Source organism: Netta rufina, assembly GCF_964035555.1.
Source record: "Netta rufina genome assembly, chromosome: Z".
NCBI lineage: Eukaryota > Metazoa > Chordata > Aves > Anseriformes > Anatidae > Netta > Netta rufina.
Window position 1 is genome coordinate 50362285 of NC_140126.1, and position 20858 is coordinate 50383142.

A 20858-nucleotide genomic window follows, 5' to 3' on the forward strand; every position below is an offset into this window, starting at 1 on the left:
CTGCTGGAAAGAGTGCCATATTAGAGACTCTAGAGCTGGTTTGATGGCTATTTAGACTCAATCCCTTCAGCAGAGACCTGCACATTCAAGGGACCCCATCCCCACACTGTGGCAGGGTGCTGGGAGGAGCGAGGGTGCCTGCTTTGTCCTGCCACTTCACACACATTTCCCTGGGCAGCCCCAGGAGCTGGGACAACAGGCCTCACGTGGCTTTCCAGCACAGGGCTGCTCTCTGATGACTGCTTGGATGAACTGACATGCCTGCCCAGTTCCTGAGGGAAAGGATGTTATGTCACAGCCTAAAATCAGCCAGCCCTCCGCTGAAATACCAAGCCATCCACATGGAGCATGTAGGTGGTTTGTGTATTCTCCAGGGTGGGCTCCTCATCCCAAAATAGCCCTCTGTGTGTTTTGTGCACAGTTGGCAGGTGTTCTGATAAACAGGACTCGACAAAAAATAATGTTATTCCAGCGCATTCATTATTCATTGCCTTTTTCAGCATTTGAAATCACAGGAAAAGCAGTGGGAGAGGGGCAGAGAACGGTCACAAACAGGCCAACCCCAAGCACTCACCAAAGTCTCACTCCCAGGACACCTGCAAGGGTGCCTCTGCATTTCCTCCTGTATCTACATGCTACCATGACAGGACATGAGTCTGTTCTGAAACACAAGCAAGCACTTAGAGTCTTTTGTGAGGGATGGGAAATGGGGGAAGAGGATTTTACTTAAGAACTGAAGTGACTCTCAGGAGGTACACTCAGAGAATACAGCAGCACTAAGATATAAATCTTCTAAACACTGACAAACTAAGAAATGGACAAGGACACACTGACAGCTTTGGTTTAAATGCTTTATTGCAGCTTGTGGATTTAGAAACATGACCATTTGCAGTACTCCTGTCTCGTGACATTTTCCACATTTTCCCCTGGGCAATGGCCAGAAGTCTGGTTTGTGGGGACTCTACTGCCTTTACTGGAGGGGGATGTGGAAAGTGTCATGCATTTCAAGCAAGTGAGTGCTTCTCCAAAGGACAAGTTTCTTTCCCTGTCACTGCTACCGGGCTCTTGAGTGATAATCAGGCAGATCTCACCTTAAATAATGTTTGCTCCTTTGTACCTTGTCTAGCTGAAGTAACAAGTGCTAGGGACTCTTAAAAATCCTAGGTGCCTCAAATTAGTTACACAAGATTAGGGACTATCCATGGGTTCAGAATCTAAATTCCCCTTCTTCAAATGGGATAGTACAGGCCTTTTTGCCACATAGACAGAAGACTGGGTAGTTATTGTGAACTAAAAAAAAAGGAAAATCAGTGTATTTCTTGTTAGAACCACAGCCACCAAGCACAGCTTGGAGACCCATGCCAAATAACAGAGCAAACAAGCTGTTGGATTGGTGCTTACTAGGTGAACCCCATCCACTCCTTACCCCGAGCCAGGCAGAAGCCAGTGAAGAAAAGCTTTAGGTTTTAGGTTAAGAGGCGGGTAATTAAGACTTCATGACAGTGGTTAATGTAAGTGTGTGGGCAAAGATGTATCAGCCAGGAAGCCATAATTCCCATGATGCCCAACTTCATTGTGCTAGCAAACTCAAGTGTTGCATGTTTAATTGGCTTAGTAAGACTGACATTTTGATAATGCCTGACACTTAAGAGGAAGCCAAATTACTAATTCATGACTCAATTAGCCCTGGCATTCCCACTGTTGAAGCTTCAACCACACTAATGAAGAGGCCAATTTATTTAATTTTTCTTCCCAGAGTTCAAAATTGGTCACAGTAAGTGAGCTTTATGACCAGGAGAGACTTGTTGGGATTTAACTTTAATGAATCTATTGGTCTATCAACCGTTCCATAATTTTCTGCTTGGAATTTTAATGAATACTTTTCATGATCACTAATTACTGATTTTCAGCTTTTATAATGATGTCCAGTCTGATTTGCTTCTCAGTTACACAGTTCTGAATCAGTCTCACTGCACTGGTCTCCATGAATTTGCTGTTGCAAGATGAGAATACAGTTTCTGGTGGAGAAAAACCTTTCAGGAAGGAGATGGGGTTTTGGAAAGTAGGGCTGTAGAAGGAGAAACAGAGCAGATGTAGCTCACAACGACTATGTTGGAAGCCTGCTGATAAATAATCACAGAATCACAGAATTTCTAGGTTGGAAGAGACCTCAAGATCATCGAGTCCAACCTCTGACCTAACACTAACAGTCCCCACTAAACCATATCCCTAAGCTCTACATCTATAAATGCAAAGGCTTGAATAGGGAACAGTAACAAAAACAAAAAAGGATATATAAATGCAGAAGAACTGAAGGGCTGAAAGAGTTTTTCTTCCTACCTTTTGTCAATGTTTTGTGAATAAATAAAATACAGAATGTCTGCTTAATAAATATTTCCTTATGGTATCTCTTTCTTTTATATGCTCTGTGTTTCAGTCTTGAGTGGTCAAGCTTACACTTTTTAAGTTATCTACTCTGAAAAGATTTGTACAGGATGTACTATCAGGATTACGGTTTAATCTATGAATAGTTTAATCAGTGAATACTGATGCTATATTGGGAATAATATGTGAATGGGTGCTTATGTGTTTGACGTATTTATATTTATTTCCTTGAATCATTTGTGAATTGACCCAGGTTTGCTGTGCAGATATTTGGACACGTGGCAGTGTCAGGATGTAGGGTGGGAGGGGATGACTTAGCCACTGTAAAGTCAATTTAGGAATGGAGAGGAGAATTAGAGCTAGAAAGACAATATTTGAATTTTCCGATTGTTTGGTTCACTTGCAAAACCAGTGTGCCTGGCTGCCACCCTCCTCAGCACCTCTGGCAGGACCAGCACCACCACCAGCACCGCCACCAGCACCAGTACCACCAGCACCTCTTGTCCTTAGCCAGCTTTGCAAAACGGGAAAGCAGTACCTTCACCATGTTAACGTTTTCTGGAAGGAATAAACACATTTTCAGATTAGAAAGCAGAGCTTGTTTCATAAATCATTTGAGTTTACAGCTTATGAAGCACTTGAAAACAAGGGGATGACTGCTAAAGATGTTCAGATCTGACAGAGATTTTGCAAGTACACTGACACTAGGAAGTCTGCATCAGATGGCAGGTGCCACACAGCTGGCCTTCATCACCTTCCTCCTGCCCTTTACCTTCACCTTGTGGCACAGTCTACTTACAGGCAACCTTGTGCTTCGGCAATTTTTAGGCAAATGGAGTAAGAGCCAGCAAAATGCTTTTTCTATACCAGCTCTTGTTGGCTGAATTCAAGGGCCCTGCTAACTGAGGAGCAGATCACCCAGGAACTGAGCTGGCAGATGAGGCTATCCCTACTATAAAAGCTGCCTGCAAGGAAAAATTGTTATCTCACCAAACACTTCCTTAAAAAAAAAAAAAAAAAAAAAAAAAAAAAAAAAAAAAACACTTTTCGGGGCTGCAATCTGATTTAGAGGAAAAATGACATGAACTAAAGCTTGAATCTGGAATTCTGATGAGTTTCTGGTAGATAAAGTTAAAACTTCCGTGTTGCCAAGCTAGCACACTGCTTATAGCACTAATAACTGCATCTGAGTACTCAGGGAAAGCATGCGCATATTTTCACCATAATTTCCCTGCCCGGAAAAGCACAATATGCACAGTTCCAGTTTTCAAGAGACAAACTGCATATTGGCTCTTTATTGCTCCATTAAACTTGTCTGTGACCTTGTCTTGCTACTTTGCACACCAATCCAGAGCTTCGAGAAGCACCTAAATCTGCGGTTTAAGTGGGACTGTTTGCAAGCATATGATCCGGTTTGGGATGATCCTGCAATCTGTGGAATGGACAATCACTCTACACGCTGTTCAATCAAATCAAAACAGCGTACAGTAAATTTTCCATATAAAATATTTGTTTGGGGTTTATAGCTACAGCAAAATGATGGATTTTTTCACTTCCAGAAGTGCCAAGTTGCTCTTGGGTGGCAAGATTGGTTTTGTTTTAACATTTTTATGCCTTCCTATTGGGGGTTTGCCATCCCTTTTTCTTATAATTTTTCTTATTGCACTTCCTCTGAAACAGGGGGGCTGTTGCCACTGAAGCACTAACAAGATTGTGGTGTTACAAACTTGGGCAACCTTGCTACTCCTGGCGTGGTTTTCTGGATCAACAACCAGACCTTCAGGGTGGCTCTGCAGAAGACGACAATGTCAGAGTGATGGACAGGCCCTGCCCCTTTCTTGCATGAGGCTAATGAGTGTGCTTGGCATTGTGTAGCCTCTGAAAGGAAACAATGCACTTACTGGAAACCTCAGAGCTGTGTTTGCTTTTAGAAAGGACTTTTGAGTCATTTATTACCTCTGCAGCTTTGTACCACCTTGCAGCACTCTTCGTAGAATGTGGCTCTTTAAATATTTTTTTTTATTAAATCTGTGAGAATTGCTGCAGTTTCAGTCATGATACACTTCTATTATTTGTCTGGCTGGTTTCTTTTTCTCTTTATACATCTAAACTTGCAGTTTGGAGAAACGTGGCCTAGAAAGCTAATCAAACAAGCTTTTCTTGCACCAAAAGCAGTGTCTATTGTTGCAGTGGCATTGATGCACTGACCCAAAGATAACGATAAATAGCATCACTAACAGAAGGAAAGCTTAAAAAAATACTGTATTTTTTAAAAATGTCTCACCATTTCTTCATCATAAAGGATGTAGACCCCCTCAGATAAGGTCTCCTGCAGATGCCAGCAGGAGCAATCAAAATCACCATTCATGATGACAAATATTTTCTACTTAGCAGGCTACCATCACCTGAGCCAAAGGGAAAATGCCTGCGCTTCCTTGCTGTGAAAAATGCCTTATTTTTTAATTTGTCTAGCCTGACTGACAAGCTGGGCTTTCAGGCAAATTAAAAAGAGGAATCTCACTACAGGTACTCTTGGCTATGCTGTATGTTTGTTGAGCTGTCAGGGTGTGTCAGTGCTCCCTGTGCTCCTGGGGAAGTTCAGCACCCAAATCCCCACTGGCTGTGCCAGGGAAGTGCCCACTTCCTCCAGGGAAGGGTGGGGGACAGGCCCCAGGAAAAAAGTGACCCCAAGATGTTGTCCTCACATGTTTAGGACATGGCAATCTAAACTAAGTCCTGATGCTAAACAGGGAGTGCAACAGGTCCGCTTCCTACTCCTTTGTTTCCTGGGTGTGAGAGGTCTGGCTTGGCTGTAGATGTGAATTAAGACCATTTTGGAAAAATCCTAATGCTAATGATAAGCTGTTCTTCACATCATGCATTTGTCTACTGGTCTATTTGTTGTCTATTTGTACAACTGTGAAAAGCAAAGAACATGTTCTTCAAGGCTTTGAGTATGGCAGGTGGCTTTGGGCTTTGAGTGCTAAAAAAAAAATAAATAAACAAAATAAAGGCAAACAAAAGTTGGTGGCTACAGAAAATACAGTCTATGGAAGTCATGCTATAAAGTTTTCTTTGAATGGATGAGAGAAGAGGAGGTGATACTTTAAGTCATTATTATTTGGCAAACTATGGGAATCTCAGAGCTGTCTTTCCTCTCTGTGTAGCGAATTGTCATCAATGCTGCTATTAGAAGCCTGGCTGCAGAAGATTAATTTAGATTTTTTTTTTTTTTTTTTTTTTGAGTTTAGACTTGATTTTCTGTTCTTCTCTGGAGGAGACAGGCACCTATTTTACATTGTGTAAGATATACATTTCAGGTTAGTACAGATATTTTTTTAAAAACACCATAATCAAAGGTTTCAATACCATGAGCCTGGGATAAGTCAATAATGCTCTGAGCTTAGCTTCTAGCATCTGTAGTGTGTGCTGAGGCAGAGGGAAGCAAAGCTGTGATTCTATGTAGGCATGACCATTTAAATGACCTCTTTCTTATTGCTGAAAACCCAAAAGAAAGAGGAATTAAATGTGTTGCAATGGACAAACACATAAGGTAGACAGAGCACTTAAAGAAAGGTCTGCTGAAAGGATATATTTCACATGCAAATGTGAAACCCAGCTGAAAAAAGGTTTTATGTAACTCTTCCCTCCTCCTGACTGAGTGACTTTGAAAATGTACAGTCACAGCCGGAAGGCTAAGAAGTCCTCTCTTCTACCCTCAACCTTCAAATTACTGCATGAAATACCAGCGGAAAAGGAAGGTTTGAAGCAAGATCTTTGGAGCTAAGATTCCTCTGCTAAACCTGGAATTGCTCGCTGAAATTTACTTGAAAGTAGCTGGAGGATTTCTCTGCTCTTTCGTTCATGAAGAGGACTGTGAGCCCCTGCTGTGAACGAGTGACTTCAGCTAAGGGTACTGATCTCCTCTCTCTTCCAGCTCAGTGCAGTCACTAATGTGTCAAAGGAGAAAGCTGCTTATCCTGCCTGAGTGGCTGCTGCCTGCCCAGGGGGAACCACAACTGGCTGATCCTGCCGCTGGTGCTGCACTGTGCTGGGGGGCTAGGCCTCCAGGGGCTCGCTTGTCCCTTCAGAAGGGGCACGTGGTGCACCATGCATTTCCATAAAAATTATGGGTACTGTAAGAATTTTAAATATTTGAGACCTCTGTCAAATTGCTCTGCAATTGCACCAATATTTGTAAGTTTCTCCCTCTCCTCCTCATTCTCTCCACAACAATGACAGCATGTTGGAAACCAGCCCATACTACTGCTTATGGAAATGGCAGGATGAAGGGAGAAGCACTGATGTATTCAGCTGTTTGTTGCACTGGCCTAAGTGATGGTGGTCAAAAATTTTTTGTTGTCTGCTTTTTGTTTTGTTTTGTTTTGTTTTTCCATGCACATGAAGGAAATTCTCCCCATACAGCATGGCTTACTGTAGAGAATCATCGTTGGGGTGAAAAAGAGATTCGGGTTTAGATTATTATATTAAAAATTTTCCATGGCTCAAATCTCCAGTTCTGGAAAAGTATGTTTCAGAGAGATTGGTAAAGACAATTAGAGGGCTATGCCTCCAAGTTTTTATGTATTTTATTATTTTTATGTATTCCTAACCTAGTCGCAAGACAAGCTCTTTCAACTGTCTGCTAAAGATGTGGTTGGAGAAGAGGTCGACACCATTATAATGTCTAAAGAAAAAGTGTAAATGCAGTGATGCTAGCTCCTAATGCTTCACATTGTCTTCAGTTATTGCATCCTGCATGGTGCTGAGAAGAAGATGTCATTAATAATTTGTAGTGACACATGGCTTCTGAACTATTTAATTATTTTTTCTGTTTAAAACAGAATTATTTTCTCTGTCTAAAACAAATGGAAAAACTGCATAGTCTTGCAGCTCATGTTGTATCAGAGATGACTGTGATTCTAGGATGATATTCACTCTTTTAAAGTGTAAAAGCATGTACTCCAACAATTTTTTGAGGGTGCTGAGCCAAAGACAGTACGCTTTCATCTCTGATAGCCTGATTAAGAGGAAATGTGTAGTACCTACATGAGAGATAAGATTAGTTATGCTGGACGGGTGCCATGGAGAACGGAGCAGCCAGTGACTTACCACGTCAATTATCTGCAGCAAAGAAAGCTGAAGCTCGACTACAAGGGGCTGGGAGTCGTTCATGACCGGTCGCTCAAGACGATTGTAGTTTCTCAGCAGCTCTCTGTACAAGCGCCTCTGGCTTTCACCCTGCAGAGAGACTAGGGGAAAAGAAAGAAGGCAGCTGTCACTGAGGCTGGTCCCATTGTCCTCATCGCTTGGCTATTTAGCTGAAAAATCCCTCTTAATATGTTGGTAATTTGAAAGCTGTTTTCCAAAAACTAAGTTCCCCCAAACTCTGTGCGTAGGTGTGACAGACACGGTTTTTCTACATAGGTGACTGGTGAGCTCCTAAATAAAAAGAAAATAAAAAGAAAACAGAAAACAAACAAACAACAACAGCAACAAAAACTATTAACACTTTAACTGGTTACTAACACTCAAAAACTACCAAATATCCTTTTGGACTCAGAGTAAAAGTCCCCCACTGCTCGGCCCCCTCCTGATGATGATCAGGACTCCAGAACTGCCAGACAGCTTGCTGGAAGGCAGTGAGAGCACTTTCATTTGCTTGTGCTTATTTTATAGAGATGGGCTGCTGTGTGCCAGTGCTGGTATTACCTGGACACACTGCATGTTTACTCAGCATGTATAACAGGTATGCTTGTAACTCAGGGCTGATGTATCAGCCCTTCTCTGAGTGTGCTCAGGAAGCAGGAAAAAGCCTTCTAAATACCCTCTTTGGTTTTGTGTGGAAGCCTCTACAGGCTTTGGGTTGACATTTTTCCTTCAGATGGCAGCACACTTTGCTGGCACCAAATGAGGCAGTGGTTTGGAGGCCAGAATGTGCGGCAGGTATGTGTAACAGTGGTATTGAGCTCATGCTGTTAGATGCTTAACTGGGCTTCCTGTGGGAATGGTCTCAACACAGCCGCTGTCATGCAGACAAAAAAAGCCTGTGAGAGACTAGCAGGATTTCAGTCTGTGCTTAAATTGCACCATTCTTCTGTGTCCTGTCACCCTGCTTTTGTGATGAGCATGGAACATGGTCATGTACCTGGTGTTGCAGTGTTTTCAGGCCATAGCAAGCATGGATGAGGCCGTGTAGCAGTGATTGCTCCAGTTTCTTCCTATGGGAACACCAGCAGCTCACTGGGGTTTGCTTTCCAGGAGCTTGGGTCCCATAGGACCATGCAGGTTTTGATGCTCTGCCTGGTGGCAGCCTGAGCTCAACTCAGAGATCATCAAACAGAGTGTGGGCCATGGGCTGCAGGTTTTCTCAGGCCAAACCAGTCCTGTCTGCTCGACTGTACATCCCTTACACTGTAGAAATGCAACCTCTGGCAGTGAATCTACACACTTGGGGCTGAGGCATTTTTAATACACTGTGACTCTTTTTAACTCTTGAGCAGAGGTCTTCACACTGAGACCAGGAATCCTCTCACAGTGGCTGTGATGAACACCTTTTTGACAGTCCAGGCAAACTCTAACAACTAATTCTTCTTTCCCCAACATTTTGCTGTGCTCAGCAAGCCCTGCAAGCCTGGAACAGGTATCTCCAACACAGCAGCCATGACTTTTAAAGCTGATGATGTTGCTCAGTTAAAAAATATATTTAATTCAGATTTGTTCCCATTTTCCTGATACTGAGGGGAGTTTTGTGGCTTACCAGTATGGCAGTGCCTCATGAACAAGGAGAAAGAGTGTTTTTGTTTATTTTGGTGAGTTACACTGATGCGTCATCTTCATGGACCCTCTCTTCTCTTGAATAATACATAGCATGTTCATGGGGGCCCAGGGAAGCAGATGCTGTAGGGCTGCTCCGGTAGCCCTTGCTGACACACTGGACACTGTGCATTACCATCTGCATTGACAAGCTCTGGCCACAGTTTCTCACTTCAGCAGCTTAAGCAAGCTTCCTTGCAAGACAGTGATTAAGGTCCTCTTAATATATTTATTAATATATATCCTCTTTTCCTCAAGAAACTGGCTGCTCTTGGCTTGGACTGGCACACGCTTCGTTGGGTTAGAAACTGGCTGGATAGCCGGGCCCAAAGAGTCGTGGTGAATGGAGCCAAGTCCAGTTGGAGGCCAGTCACTAGTGGCGTCCCCCAGGGCTCGGTGCTGGGGCCGGTCCTCTTTAATATCTTCATCGATGATCTGGACGAGGGCATCGAGTGCACCCTCAGTAAGTTCGCAGATGACACCAAGTTAGGTGCGTGTGTCGATCTGCTCGAGGGTAGGAAAGCTCTGCAGGAGGATCTGGATAGGCTGGACCGATGGGCTGAGGTCAACTGCATGAAGTTCAACAAGGCCAAGTGCCAGGTCCTGCACCTGGGGCGCAATAACCCCAAGCAGAGCTACAGGCTGGGAGAGGAATGGTTGGAGAGCTGCCAGGCAGAGAAGGACCTGGGAGTGATGGTGGATAGTCGGCTGAGTATGAGCCAGCAGTGTGCTCAGGTAGCCAAGAAGGCCAACGGCATCCTGGCTTGTATCAGGAACAGCGTGACCAGCAGGGCTAGGGAGGTGATCGTCCCCCTGTACTCAGCTCTGGTGAGGCCGCACCTCGAGTACTGTGTTCAGTTTTGGGCCCCTCGCTACAAGAAGGACATCGAGGTGCTTGAGCGGGTGCAGAGAAGGGCGACGAAGCTGGTGAGGGGCCTGGAGAACAAGTCCTACGAGGAGCGGCTGAGGGAGCTGGGCTTGTTCAGCCTGGAGAAGAGGAGGCTCAGGGGCGACCTTATCGCTCTCTATAGGTACCTCAAGGGAGGCTGTAGCGAGGTGGGGGTTGGCCTGTTCTCCCACGTGCCTGGTGACAGGACGAGGGGGAATGGGCTAAAGTTGAGCCAGGGGAGTTTTAGGTTAGATGTTAGGAAGAACTTCTTCACTGAAAGGGTTGTGAGGCATTGGAACAGGCTGCCCAGGGAAGTGGTGGAGTCACCATCCGTGGAAGTCTTTAAAAGACGTTTAGATGTAGAGCTTAGGGATATGGTTTAGTGGGGACTGTTAGCGTTAGGTCAGAGGTTGGACTCGATGACCTTGAGGTGTCTTCCAACCTAGAAAATTCTGTGATTCTGTGATTAATTTCCAGTGCCTCAGCAGGCTCCAATTACCTTTTAAGATTCTTCCATGGGAAGGAAACCAGTGAAAACCACAAGACATCATCCTATGCAAAGAGGCTCTGTGTTTTGAGCAAATCTGCTGTCCTTTGACTCACCTAACACACTCCCCCTGCTCCCCTCTCCTGTCCCTGTGCTTTAGGGAAGGAATGACTGCCAGCACTATTGCCCTCATTCTGAGAGGCATTATGTAATTTTTGCCTTTAACATCCCTTTTAAACTGTCTACCTCAGCTTTTTGCAGCAGAGAAGTGCCCTTCACCAGGCTTGGGAAGTTGGCTGGGCTGCAGGAGTGCCCCGGTACCGTCACTGTCATGGTGCATTAAAACAGCTCACTGAGGGAGGCCTGGATTGGAGAAATCTCAGCACAACCCTTTGCAGTGCGCTCCATGAAAATGTCTTTGCACCATCAGCTCAATTAACCCAACAGTGCACTTTTTGTACCTGGTTTTCCACCCTGTCTTCAACTCTCCCCTCTGCAATGGGGTCCTATTGCTTTGCAACCTCTTGTATCCAAAGTTGTTAACATAACCTTCGCTGATCTATACTTAGCCTGCTGAGTCAGCAAGAGTAGCCACGTTTGTGTGCTGCCTGGTTGTGTTTACAAAATTACGCAGATTCAGAAGCAGCAGAGCTTCTGGGTTCTCCTGGCATGTAGCCTTGGCAGCTATCGGTATCACAAAGACCTGGTACATCTAATCAAACCACTGTCTCTCTGCTGTATTTTTGAGAAGAAACTGAGTAGGCTGAGAAGTCAGGGTTGTGTTTTCATAGGCTTTTTCTTTAAATTGTAATTTTCAAATACTTAACATTTCCTACTCCAGAGAGATTGCTGCTTTTTTCCCCTCTGATGCTTGTGCTAATGCATTGTGACACTACAACTCTGAGTGCTAAATGGAGTGTTTGCTGGAGATGGGGAAATCTGCATCTCTCAGGAATAATGGTAGAATAAGCTTTACCATTGCCTACCCCTCAGCTGCAGAAATCTCACCAAAAGCAGTGTCACTGTGAGCTCACTGGTCCCTAATACAAAGTTTCATCTTTTAAACTAGGCTGGAAGCTGAGCGTCAAAACTTCAGCTTACCAGGTCAGTCTCCCAAAAGCAATGCCAGGCTTGCTGGTCTGTATATGTTACAGGGAAAGTACAAGCAATGGTCATTAAGGAAGATGCTTGCTAGATGCAGCATCTTTAAATAAAAGAGAGATTCGTGTGTCACACTGCCTCAGCCAGTGTCCCCTGTGCTGCTCAATTATCTCTGAAGTAGTAGCAAAACACACTGTCTTCACTAAAATTTGAGGGAAGCATGCCCAGTGGATGATGTTTATCTTGAGTTCAGCAAGGCTTCTGGCACTATTTCTCACAACATCCTCAGAGACAATCAGATGCTAGATAAGTGAACGGTGAGGTGGACTGTCAGGTTCAGAGGGCTGTAATCAGCAACATGAGGTCCAGCTGAAGGCCAGTCAGCATCGGAGTACCCCAGGGGTGGATGCTAGGGATACTAGCTAATTAACATCGTTTATGTTGATGTCTGCACACTCAGCAAGTTTCCAGGTGATACAAAACAGAATAGCTGATGCACCACATCTTTGTGCTGCCTTTCACAGTGACAGATTGGAGAATTGGCTGACAGAAACTTCAGAGACTTCATGAAGTTCAGTTAAAGGAGATGCAAAGTTCTGCATCTGCAGATGAACAACCTCAGGCTGGAAGCCCACTGGCTGGAGAGCAGGTTGGCAGAAAAGCCTTGGGGGGCTTTGTGGACACCAAGTGACCCAGATGAGCCAGAAATCCACCCTTGCAGTGAAGAAGACCACCAGCACCCTGAGCTGCATCAAGCAAAACCTCACCAGCAGGTCAGAGGAGGTTATTCTTACTCTCTATTCAGCACCGGTGAGACAAACCTGGAGTGGTGGTTCTGGTTCTGGCCTCCCCGGGACAAAGGAGACATGGGCTTACTAGAACAAGTCCACCAACAGGCCATAAAGGTGATGAAAAGACTGGAACGCCTCTCCAATGAGGAAAAGCTGAGAGAGTATTCTTCTGTTCAGCCCAGAGAAAAGAAGATTGAGGTGGGGTCTTACCAGTGGCTACCTGATGGGCAGAAGTAAAGAAAAGGGAATCAGGGAAAGGGACGAGGAAGGCTTAGGGCAAGGGTAAGGGAACATGATTTTCAGTATGGAATGTAGTAAGCCTCTAGAACAAAAGCTACTACGCTTCAGTATCCTAATCAGGACTGCTGAATATCTGTCTTCAAAATATGCTGTATGTCTCTCTTCAAAATATGCTTAAACCAAAAAGCATGGGTTTGGGGTTGTGAAGTGAAATGCAATGTTTGAGGTAGGCAGAGTTTTGGAGATTGTTATTGCCTAAGTTTTACTCTCTGAGTAACCTAAATTGGTTCTCTAAACTGTTGTGGGTTTTTTGTTTGTTTGTTTGTTTTTGTTTGTTTGTTTGTTTGTTTGCAATTTGCAGACATCTGGAAAAGCAGAAGACAATTAACCCATGGAAGAGATAGAGTCCCTTTATGGTTTTCTGAAAAGCTTTATGGATAGCAGGGGTATTCATGGACTATGTTCATCTCTTCAGTACCTCTCTGAATCTCCTCCTATACAGCTGCATGTGGAAAGAAGTCTGCAAAAAGCCCTTATTGTGATACCCACTGATTGATCAACATGATCTATAAACTGCAACCAAACCTCTTGGGAATACATGTTATAATGGGACTGCATCTTTCTTTCTAGGACGGAGTTGCTGAGAACTGCACTGCAAGGTAACTTGCCCAGGAACTATTTCTCTATTACAGTATGCTACCATCTCCTCCAGCAGGAGGTGTGAGAATATATAGGTCTCTCGTAATGCATTACCAAGAGATCGGGTAAAGCCCCCGTGGAGGTATGGTGTCCTCTCTGCTGGATCAGTGGGTCCTGTGATGTGAAGGAAGAGCCTGTACCAAGGAAACAGAAGATGGAAGCCTCCCTATGGGCTCATGTCTGAAATGCCTCTGAACAGCTGCCATTCTCCTCCTTCATTCCCTTACAACATGCTCGCCTTGAATTATTTCTGCTGGAGATAAAGCAAGACGCCTTGGTGTTATTTCACAGTCTGGGCTCTGTCTTTCTTTGCACACACAGAGTCTGTGTGTAAGATTTCATCATTGTTAAGTGCAGACATGTTGTAATGCCCCAGATAGGCTAGGCAGAGACACTAAGGGTGAAACGTGGGATAATTGGATATCAAATAAACATCTGCAGAGCTTTAGTAGCTAAACAGCAGAGATCTCTTCAGGGCAAATCTAGAAGCAAGAACATCCAGGTATTTGGATAACATGTGGCTTAACAGCTACAGGGGGAGAGACACGTTTGATGGGGCTAGCACAGATGGTGTCTCATACTGACTGTAAGGTATCATAGATAAAGGGTTTTGAATTCTCTGAGACGTTGCAATTAAATTAGATCAAGCTGGTGCTGGATGATGTCAGCTCCAAGCCAGCAACTCTGCATGCTTAAGCTCAAGCTCAGAATGAACTCCTTGTGTCTTCTTGCCAATGATGGCAAAGAGAGCTGCCTCAGTAGGCATGCATGTGTGGTGGTGACTTCAGACGTGCTGATCTTACTGCGACTCAGATATCTGTGCATGCTGCAAAACTAATGATAAATGTTTAAACAACCCCAAACCACTGCAAAGAGAGGAAAAATATATTTAAAAATAAATAAAGAAAGAAAAAGACATAAACCTGACTAAAACTAGTGAAGCCATTTCCCCTGACCTGTGTGCTGCATGTGGTTTGTGGCATTGCACTGGTTTCCTCCTTTCAAGTTTTGCTTGGCCTGCTGAAGAAACAGAGATGTGTGTCCTGACATGTGGCTGTGGGCTGACCACAGACCTCTTCTACTTTCTGTCTGCCTGGGTTCCTCTGGGCTTGACTTGCCTCTTCTGTGCTTGAGTGGCAGCCTGAAGTCCCCAGCGTGCCACCGTAATACTCCTTGCACCTTCTGTGGGTTTGGGTTCAGATCTGGTTAAGAGTTTGTTGGGTCTGGAGGCTGTTCAGTGTTGTCTGGTAAGTATGGCTGTCAAAATTGCAGCTATCTCTGGCCAGACTGTCCATATGCTATCCCCAGGAAGGCCAGATGCTCCTTCCTTTCCTAAGAGTAGTGCTGTCATATCTTGGCTGATAGATCCCACTGCTCTGCTTTGCATGCAGAGCTCCCTGAGCTCCAAGGCAAGAGCCCAGCCTTGACAGCTTCCCAGGTTTGCTCCAAAAGGGGCCAGCTTCTTGACCAAGCAACCCCAGTGTGGGTGATAGGTTGGCTTGCTATGTACAGTAAAGAATAAATATTAAATCGTAAATATAAACAAGAGAGTAAGTGGACTAACAGAGATTTCAAAGCTGGTCTGAGACATATTTTTCGTGTTTAGTGATCACTCTTCCTATTTTTAATGTTGTTCCCTGGATTTATTTTGATAATCTCTTGACTTTTTTTGTCTATATTGTGCCAGCTTCTAGCTGAATGCTTTCTAGTTGTTGCTAATTTCTTTTGGCACAGGCATGAGTCTTACACACAAACTATTACTTTATTCATAGAAGTTTATAGTAGTTATTTGTACCTAAATAATTTCAGTTCAAATGTCGTATTTTTCCTATACAGAAATATTTTTCCATCACTTTTCTTGACACATACGCATGCTAATATGCCTCTGAATTAAAACATGCCTTTTTTTCTTCCTTCTTCAAAAACAGTTCATAGAACTATTTGCATACAAACAGCACAGTAGGTTAAAGTCAACAGCGTATTGTCAACAGCATATTTCTCATTCATCACTTTATTTCTTTCACGTGTTTTGTTCCCTGCTACTTTCAGAAAGCGTCCAAAACTGCAACAATATTGTGGTTGTGGTGTTTATTCAATCTCCTTGCACTTTCTGCAGGTATTTAACCCGAATTTTTGCCTTTTTTTTTCCTCTTTGTTTCTTTGTATACTGTGGTGTGGTTTTTTTTGTTTGTTTGTTTTTTTTGTTTGTTTGTTTGTTTGTTTTTCCCCACATTCCTTGTTTCTTTTTTGGGTGTTTATGTTTGTTTGGTTTGGTTTGTACTATTTTGCAAAAGAAATTGCGTGGAGTTCTGGTCTTTTTTGAAAATCAGTGTCATTATACTGATAGGTATTCTTACATTTCATTATATCACAATTGCCTACAATCTCGGTGTGACTGAAACATTTACACAGCAAAAGACATTAGGAAAACATTTGTGCAGCAAACCTAACTCCCAGAACTTTCACGTACTTTCCTAACAACCTGCAAACTGTTCTGGAGTACCTTATATTCTACTAGTTATTTTCTCTTTAGTTTATCATTGCAGGGTTACAGGGGTTTTAGCTATCTCTGAGTGAACACAAATATGATGATCACAGGCAGATGCATACCATACACGATTATGAATTGTGGGACAAGTAACAGAAGTAATATCAGAGAAAAAACAAGTTGTTTCACATGCAACGTAACTGAAATAAATAATTGGAATGACAACAGCACTTGCTAAAATGTGGTATGTTCTACTGCTTTGGTAGCTATAAAAAAGCATCCGCCTAATTTTGTATATTTTGCAGATTTCTGAGAATGTAAAGCATGCCACTGCCATATGTCACTTAATCCCCAGAGACACAGATGTGTCCCATCCGCTTTTGTTCTTATGTGCAGCATTTTCACTTTTGTCTGTGTCTGCAAAGGCATTATTTCTTTCTTTGCCCTTTGATTTAAAATGCACACCATCGCACCTTCGGGGAAGAGTACTCACATACTAGACAATGGAATCATATCAGCTGCCTCAACCCTGTGTATTTGTGTGTGTGTGAGTACTGTGTATTTGAATACGTCTGTCATTTAAAATCTCTTTTTAATCTGCTTTCCTTCTGGGTAATATTTGACTCTTATCTTCAGCTCTCACTACGCAGATTGTTTTTGCATCTTACACTCAAAACTCATTAGTTACCCAGAGGAATGTGAGAAATGCCTGCTTTTCCTACTCAAAAAAAAAAAAAAAAAAAAAAAAAAGGACCTAATCTTCCTGATATTGGTCATCTCTGCTCTTTTATACCAGATAAAGAGCTCCCAGCAGAGATGGGTATTAAAGGGTATGTGAGGAAAGGTTTCAACTCAAAGACTTTAGGCACATGACAACATGCTAAAAAGAGTATATAGGCCATTATATAATGAAAGGACGGGATTATTTTTTTTTTTTCAGTGGTCCTGATGGCTTGGTGCAGATGTTTTAAAGGCTGAGATATGTGTGTAAGGTGAAGAGACATGCATTAGGATATTAAAAGTGGGATACCTCTCAAATTCATGGCAGTTAGGAGAAAAAAAAAAAAAAAAAAAAAAAAAAGGGGGGGGGGGGGGAAGCTGTATTTTTTTTGTATTATGCTAGTTTACATCATCTCCATGCAACATAAGTGTAGTTAATGCAATCATAGAGGTGGAGGAGCGCAGGAGGAGGGAGTCGGAGCAGGGGTGAAGACTGGGACTCTCCTTGCCAAGACATATTACAGGGAGCTGTGGTTGTGCAGAGGTGACTCCTGCTGGCCTTCCAGAGATCACTGGGGACGAGCAGTGATGGACACCAGTGGAAACAAATAAAACCACACGGTAAAAGTGAGGCACTGGGGACACTGCCATCAGCATGCTGGTGCAGGCTGCTGAATTCCCCACCCACACTGGCTCGCAGAGCAGCATCCTTCCACATCCTTTCACCTCTACACAGTTCAGTACCCAAGCCAGTAAATGAAGGGAAAGCCCTCATCAAAAGAGCACTATGAACCTCACTAATCGAGTGCTGCTAATTAGGCAGCCATGGTGATCTGCACCACATTCACAGATGTCTCTAAAAAGGAGCCCACTCAAGCCCACGAAATACCATTGCTACTGACCATAACCTCTGCGACATGTTTGGTCACACTGCATCGTGCTTCATTTCCACAACAAGATGGTTGTGTGCAACATTTTCACTCTGACCTGTCCTCTGTGTCATCCAGAGCAGTTCGACTGCCAGTGTAGCTTTAGCAACATCACGTCAAGGCAATTGTTTTGAGGCAAGGTCCCTCCATCACCCCTGAGCTGTGAAAAAAAGAACAGCTTTCTCTGCCTAGCAGAGGCAAGTTTGTGACTAAGCAAGAGCACCTGGGAGAGCGATGTCTGATTTTCATCTTTGCTTTCTTCACATCTTGGGAACTTTTTATCATCCTGGGAGATCAACTATTTTTCTCTTCTTCTTCTTCCAGGGTCCTGCTGATCCTGGATTTTTTTATTTTTATTTTTATTTTTATTTTTTTTCTATTTATATTGTGATATTTTCAGGGTAGAAAGTGGAGACTGAACAACTGGTTTGCACAATAAACTGTATATGTCATTCCGGCCTCCAGCACTATTATTATCTACAATGGGTTTATATATAGAGAGATAAAAAAATCTCTTCCTATCATCTCCTCAGCCCCCAGCAGATTTACTTATTTGTTTCCTTTTTTGAAATCATATTACGCCTGCCTGTCCACCTAGGTTTTCCCAGATCTGAGCAACAAATGATGGACTTTTGCCCTTCCAGCCTGTAAACCGTACTTGCACAGCAATTATAACCAGCAAAGGCACTGAGGATTCAAAAGCCAAATTCAGTGATGGCTTCTTCTGCCTTCGTCCTGCATTGTTCAAGACTCTGCTGTGGCCTTGGAGCAAAGTGGGAGGGCTGCACTGCCTGCAAGGCATGGGCAAGGGCAGTCAACATGGACCTGGGAATGTAGAGAAAGTTGCAAGGATTCTGTGTTAGAAACTCAAATGGTGGATGGCAAGAAATGGTGGGTGTCGGGGCCCCGTGAAGGGGGTGTGAGCTTCCCTGCTGGGAATTTTGACAGCATCTTGAACAGCTGCTCATTTCTCATCCTTTTCTGTGCTGCACACCTGAACTGGGAAATATGAATATACATCTTCTCAAGATCCGAAATACGTTACTGCGAGGGAACCAAAACTTACATAAAACATCTGTGGACGAGAATCACCCCTGTTTGAAGCTGCAGTGCTCAGGTTTCACTAGGCCAGGCTAAACTTGCAGCCCATCTATGTGAAAGATGCTGCATTGATAGATAGCTGGTGATAGTTCAGAAGTTTTGGCAGCCAAAGAGGCTGCTATCAAGCAGCTTTGCTGAGGGAAAGAAGTTTTAGTCTTTGGTGGTCCAGGTCTTCAAAGGCAAAGGGAACTGTAAATACAGGCATGAATATTCCTAGCAGGGAGTCTGAATCTATTTCGCACTGAAGACAAAAGCTGCTTCTAGGAGCGTCTCAAGATGATGAGGGAAATGGCTGATTCTTAGCAAATTAGACTTGTGACCAATCAAACAAAGGTCTGTGGAGATCTGACCCAGGACACTTGAAATTGTAAGATGTGCTTTGATTTGGCTCATTTCAGCACAGATTTGCCTTTGCTTATATCAAGTGGTTGAACTCAGGCTGTATCATGAAGGATACAGCTGTTTTCTTCCACACGCTGAATGTCACAAGGTCTCAGTGGCACACGTGTGTTTATTAGCTTTGTTCTGTTTCCATTTCTGGGATGGTAAATGCTTTTGTCTTTCTCTCCTGTCCTGTTTTTTAGGGGATCAACAGGGAGATGAAATATGTTGTTTTCATTGCTGCCTTCTGCCAACCAAAACTGTATCAGCTGACTAACCCTGACTAAGAGAAATGAACTGCAGTGAAAATGAGGTACTCCCAGGCAACGATGGCATGGGAGCCTGATTTTGACATGTTTTTATCTGCCGATTTTAAAGCCTTGGTAACCTCAATGTACTGTTCCTTCAACCCAGTGCCTGCTGAGGTGGAGTGAATCTGTAGCTCTGAGAGATGATTTTAGCTCTGTGGTTTGACTATCCCTGTTTACTGGAATCCGTGAGCAAACCAGGCGTTTGTTTTGTTGGGAATCCATAAGTAGGTTGACTTTGGAGAGTGTTTTTTAATTAGCTTTCTAGCTGACAGCTGTGGAAATAAGCCATTGTAACAAATTATCATTACAATTATTACAAAAACAGACATCCAGTAATTTGCCCCATATCATTCATGTCTGTCTTAGCAATGCATGTGTGAGGGGATCCTTCCTCTCCAGCATGGAGGGTTGCCTGTGAAGTCTCTGACCTCCTAAATTCTTGGTCTCCTCTATAACTTGAGGATAAAGCCTAAACAAGAATGGACACAATTCAAAGTCACTGCCTGGGTGACAGCTGAAGCACTGACAACAGAAAACCATATAACAAACATTTTTTATTATTATTATTTTTTCTCTATTCCTGTTCTTACAGCTGCTCCTTCTCAAGCTAGTGTGCTGATGTCTTTTCTAAAGTGGAACAATATTCAGGGCATATACTTCATTTGTCTTGACCTGCTCTGCCACTCTGCAGGCTCAGGGCAAAAAAAGTTCTTCAAAAAGAGAGAAGGATGGGTAAGAAATGTTAAATGTATTTTCCACATCATTATATAAAAACAACAACAATTTGCTTTTTTTTCCCCCTAAACCTACTGACTCAGAGATTAAAACAATAAGTAGCATCCTACTCCACAGCCAGCATATATTCAGCATCAGCAAGGCCCGCTGCATGACACACAATTAGCTTTGTGCCTAACGAAGCCTCCCTAGAGCAACTGAGGACACTGACCCTATGGAGTGAGTCCAGTGGGTGTCCCTGAGAGGAAGGGCTGCTGGAGCACAGCACATCTAGTGAGAGGTGGAGTGAAATTGGCTTGGTGATGAGAAATCAAAGGGGAGCTCTTCTGGCTGCCTCATCTCTCGCAAGGGAGGGCTGATGGTGATGGAGTCAGACAGTCCTGAGAGGTGCTCAGGCACAGCACCAATCAGACAAAAGTCACATCTTGGGGCTTTTCCAGGAGATCAGTGCAGCCTACTTTCTCTGAAGGATGTTCAGCATAAAGGAGACCACCACTCCTGAGGATCTTCCCAGACTGACTGCACTAGGGTCAACTTAATCGAGCTCCTCTGAGAAGGGGTATTAGACTGGGCAACATTTGGAGGTCCATTTCAGCTGAATTATTCTATAAGTCTATAATCTACAAGTCTACATTATCTTATATTTTTTTCCCTTGCCATTGTGGAGATCAAAGTGACCTAGACACTATTTTTTACATAATCACAGTTGAAGTTAAGGGAACACAGGACGTGGTTTTGTCAAACCAACCTGCAAATTATGGCTTTAGGTTGTTTAAACAGCAACA

At 43.5% G+C, this 20858-nt stretch overlaps 1 protein-coding gene across 1 annotated transcript in view; it reads right to left on the reverse strand.

Moving 5' to 3' along the window:
* The window catches only part of LOC311221636 (neuronal acetylcholine receptor subunit alpha-7-like), a gene marked incomplete at both ends in the record, with an annotated part of 58767 nt that overhangs the window by 33331 nt on the left and 4578 nt on the right, over nucleotides 1-20858 (reverse strand). Inside the window, one exon of the mRNA XM_084305732.1 lies at nucleotides 7498-7637. Coding sequence (XP_084161858.1) covers nucleotides 7498-7637 — 140 coding nt within the window. The remainder of the gene's footprint in view (nucleotides 1-7497; nucleotides 7638-20858) is intronic.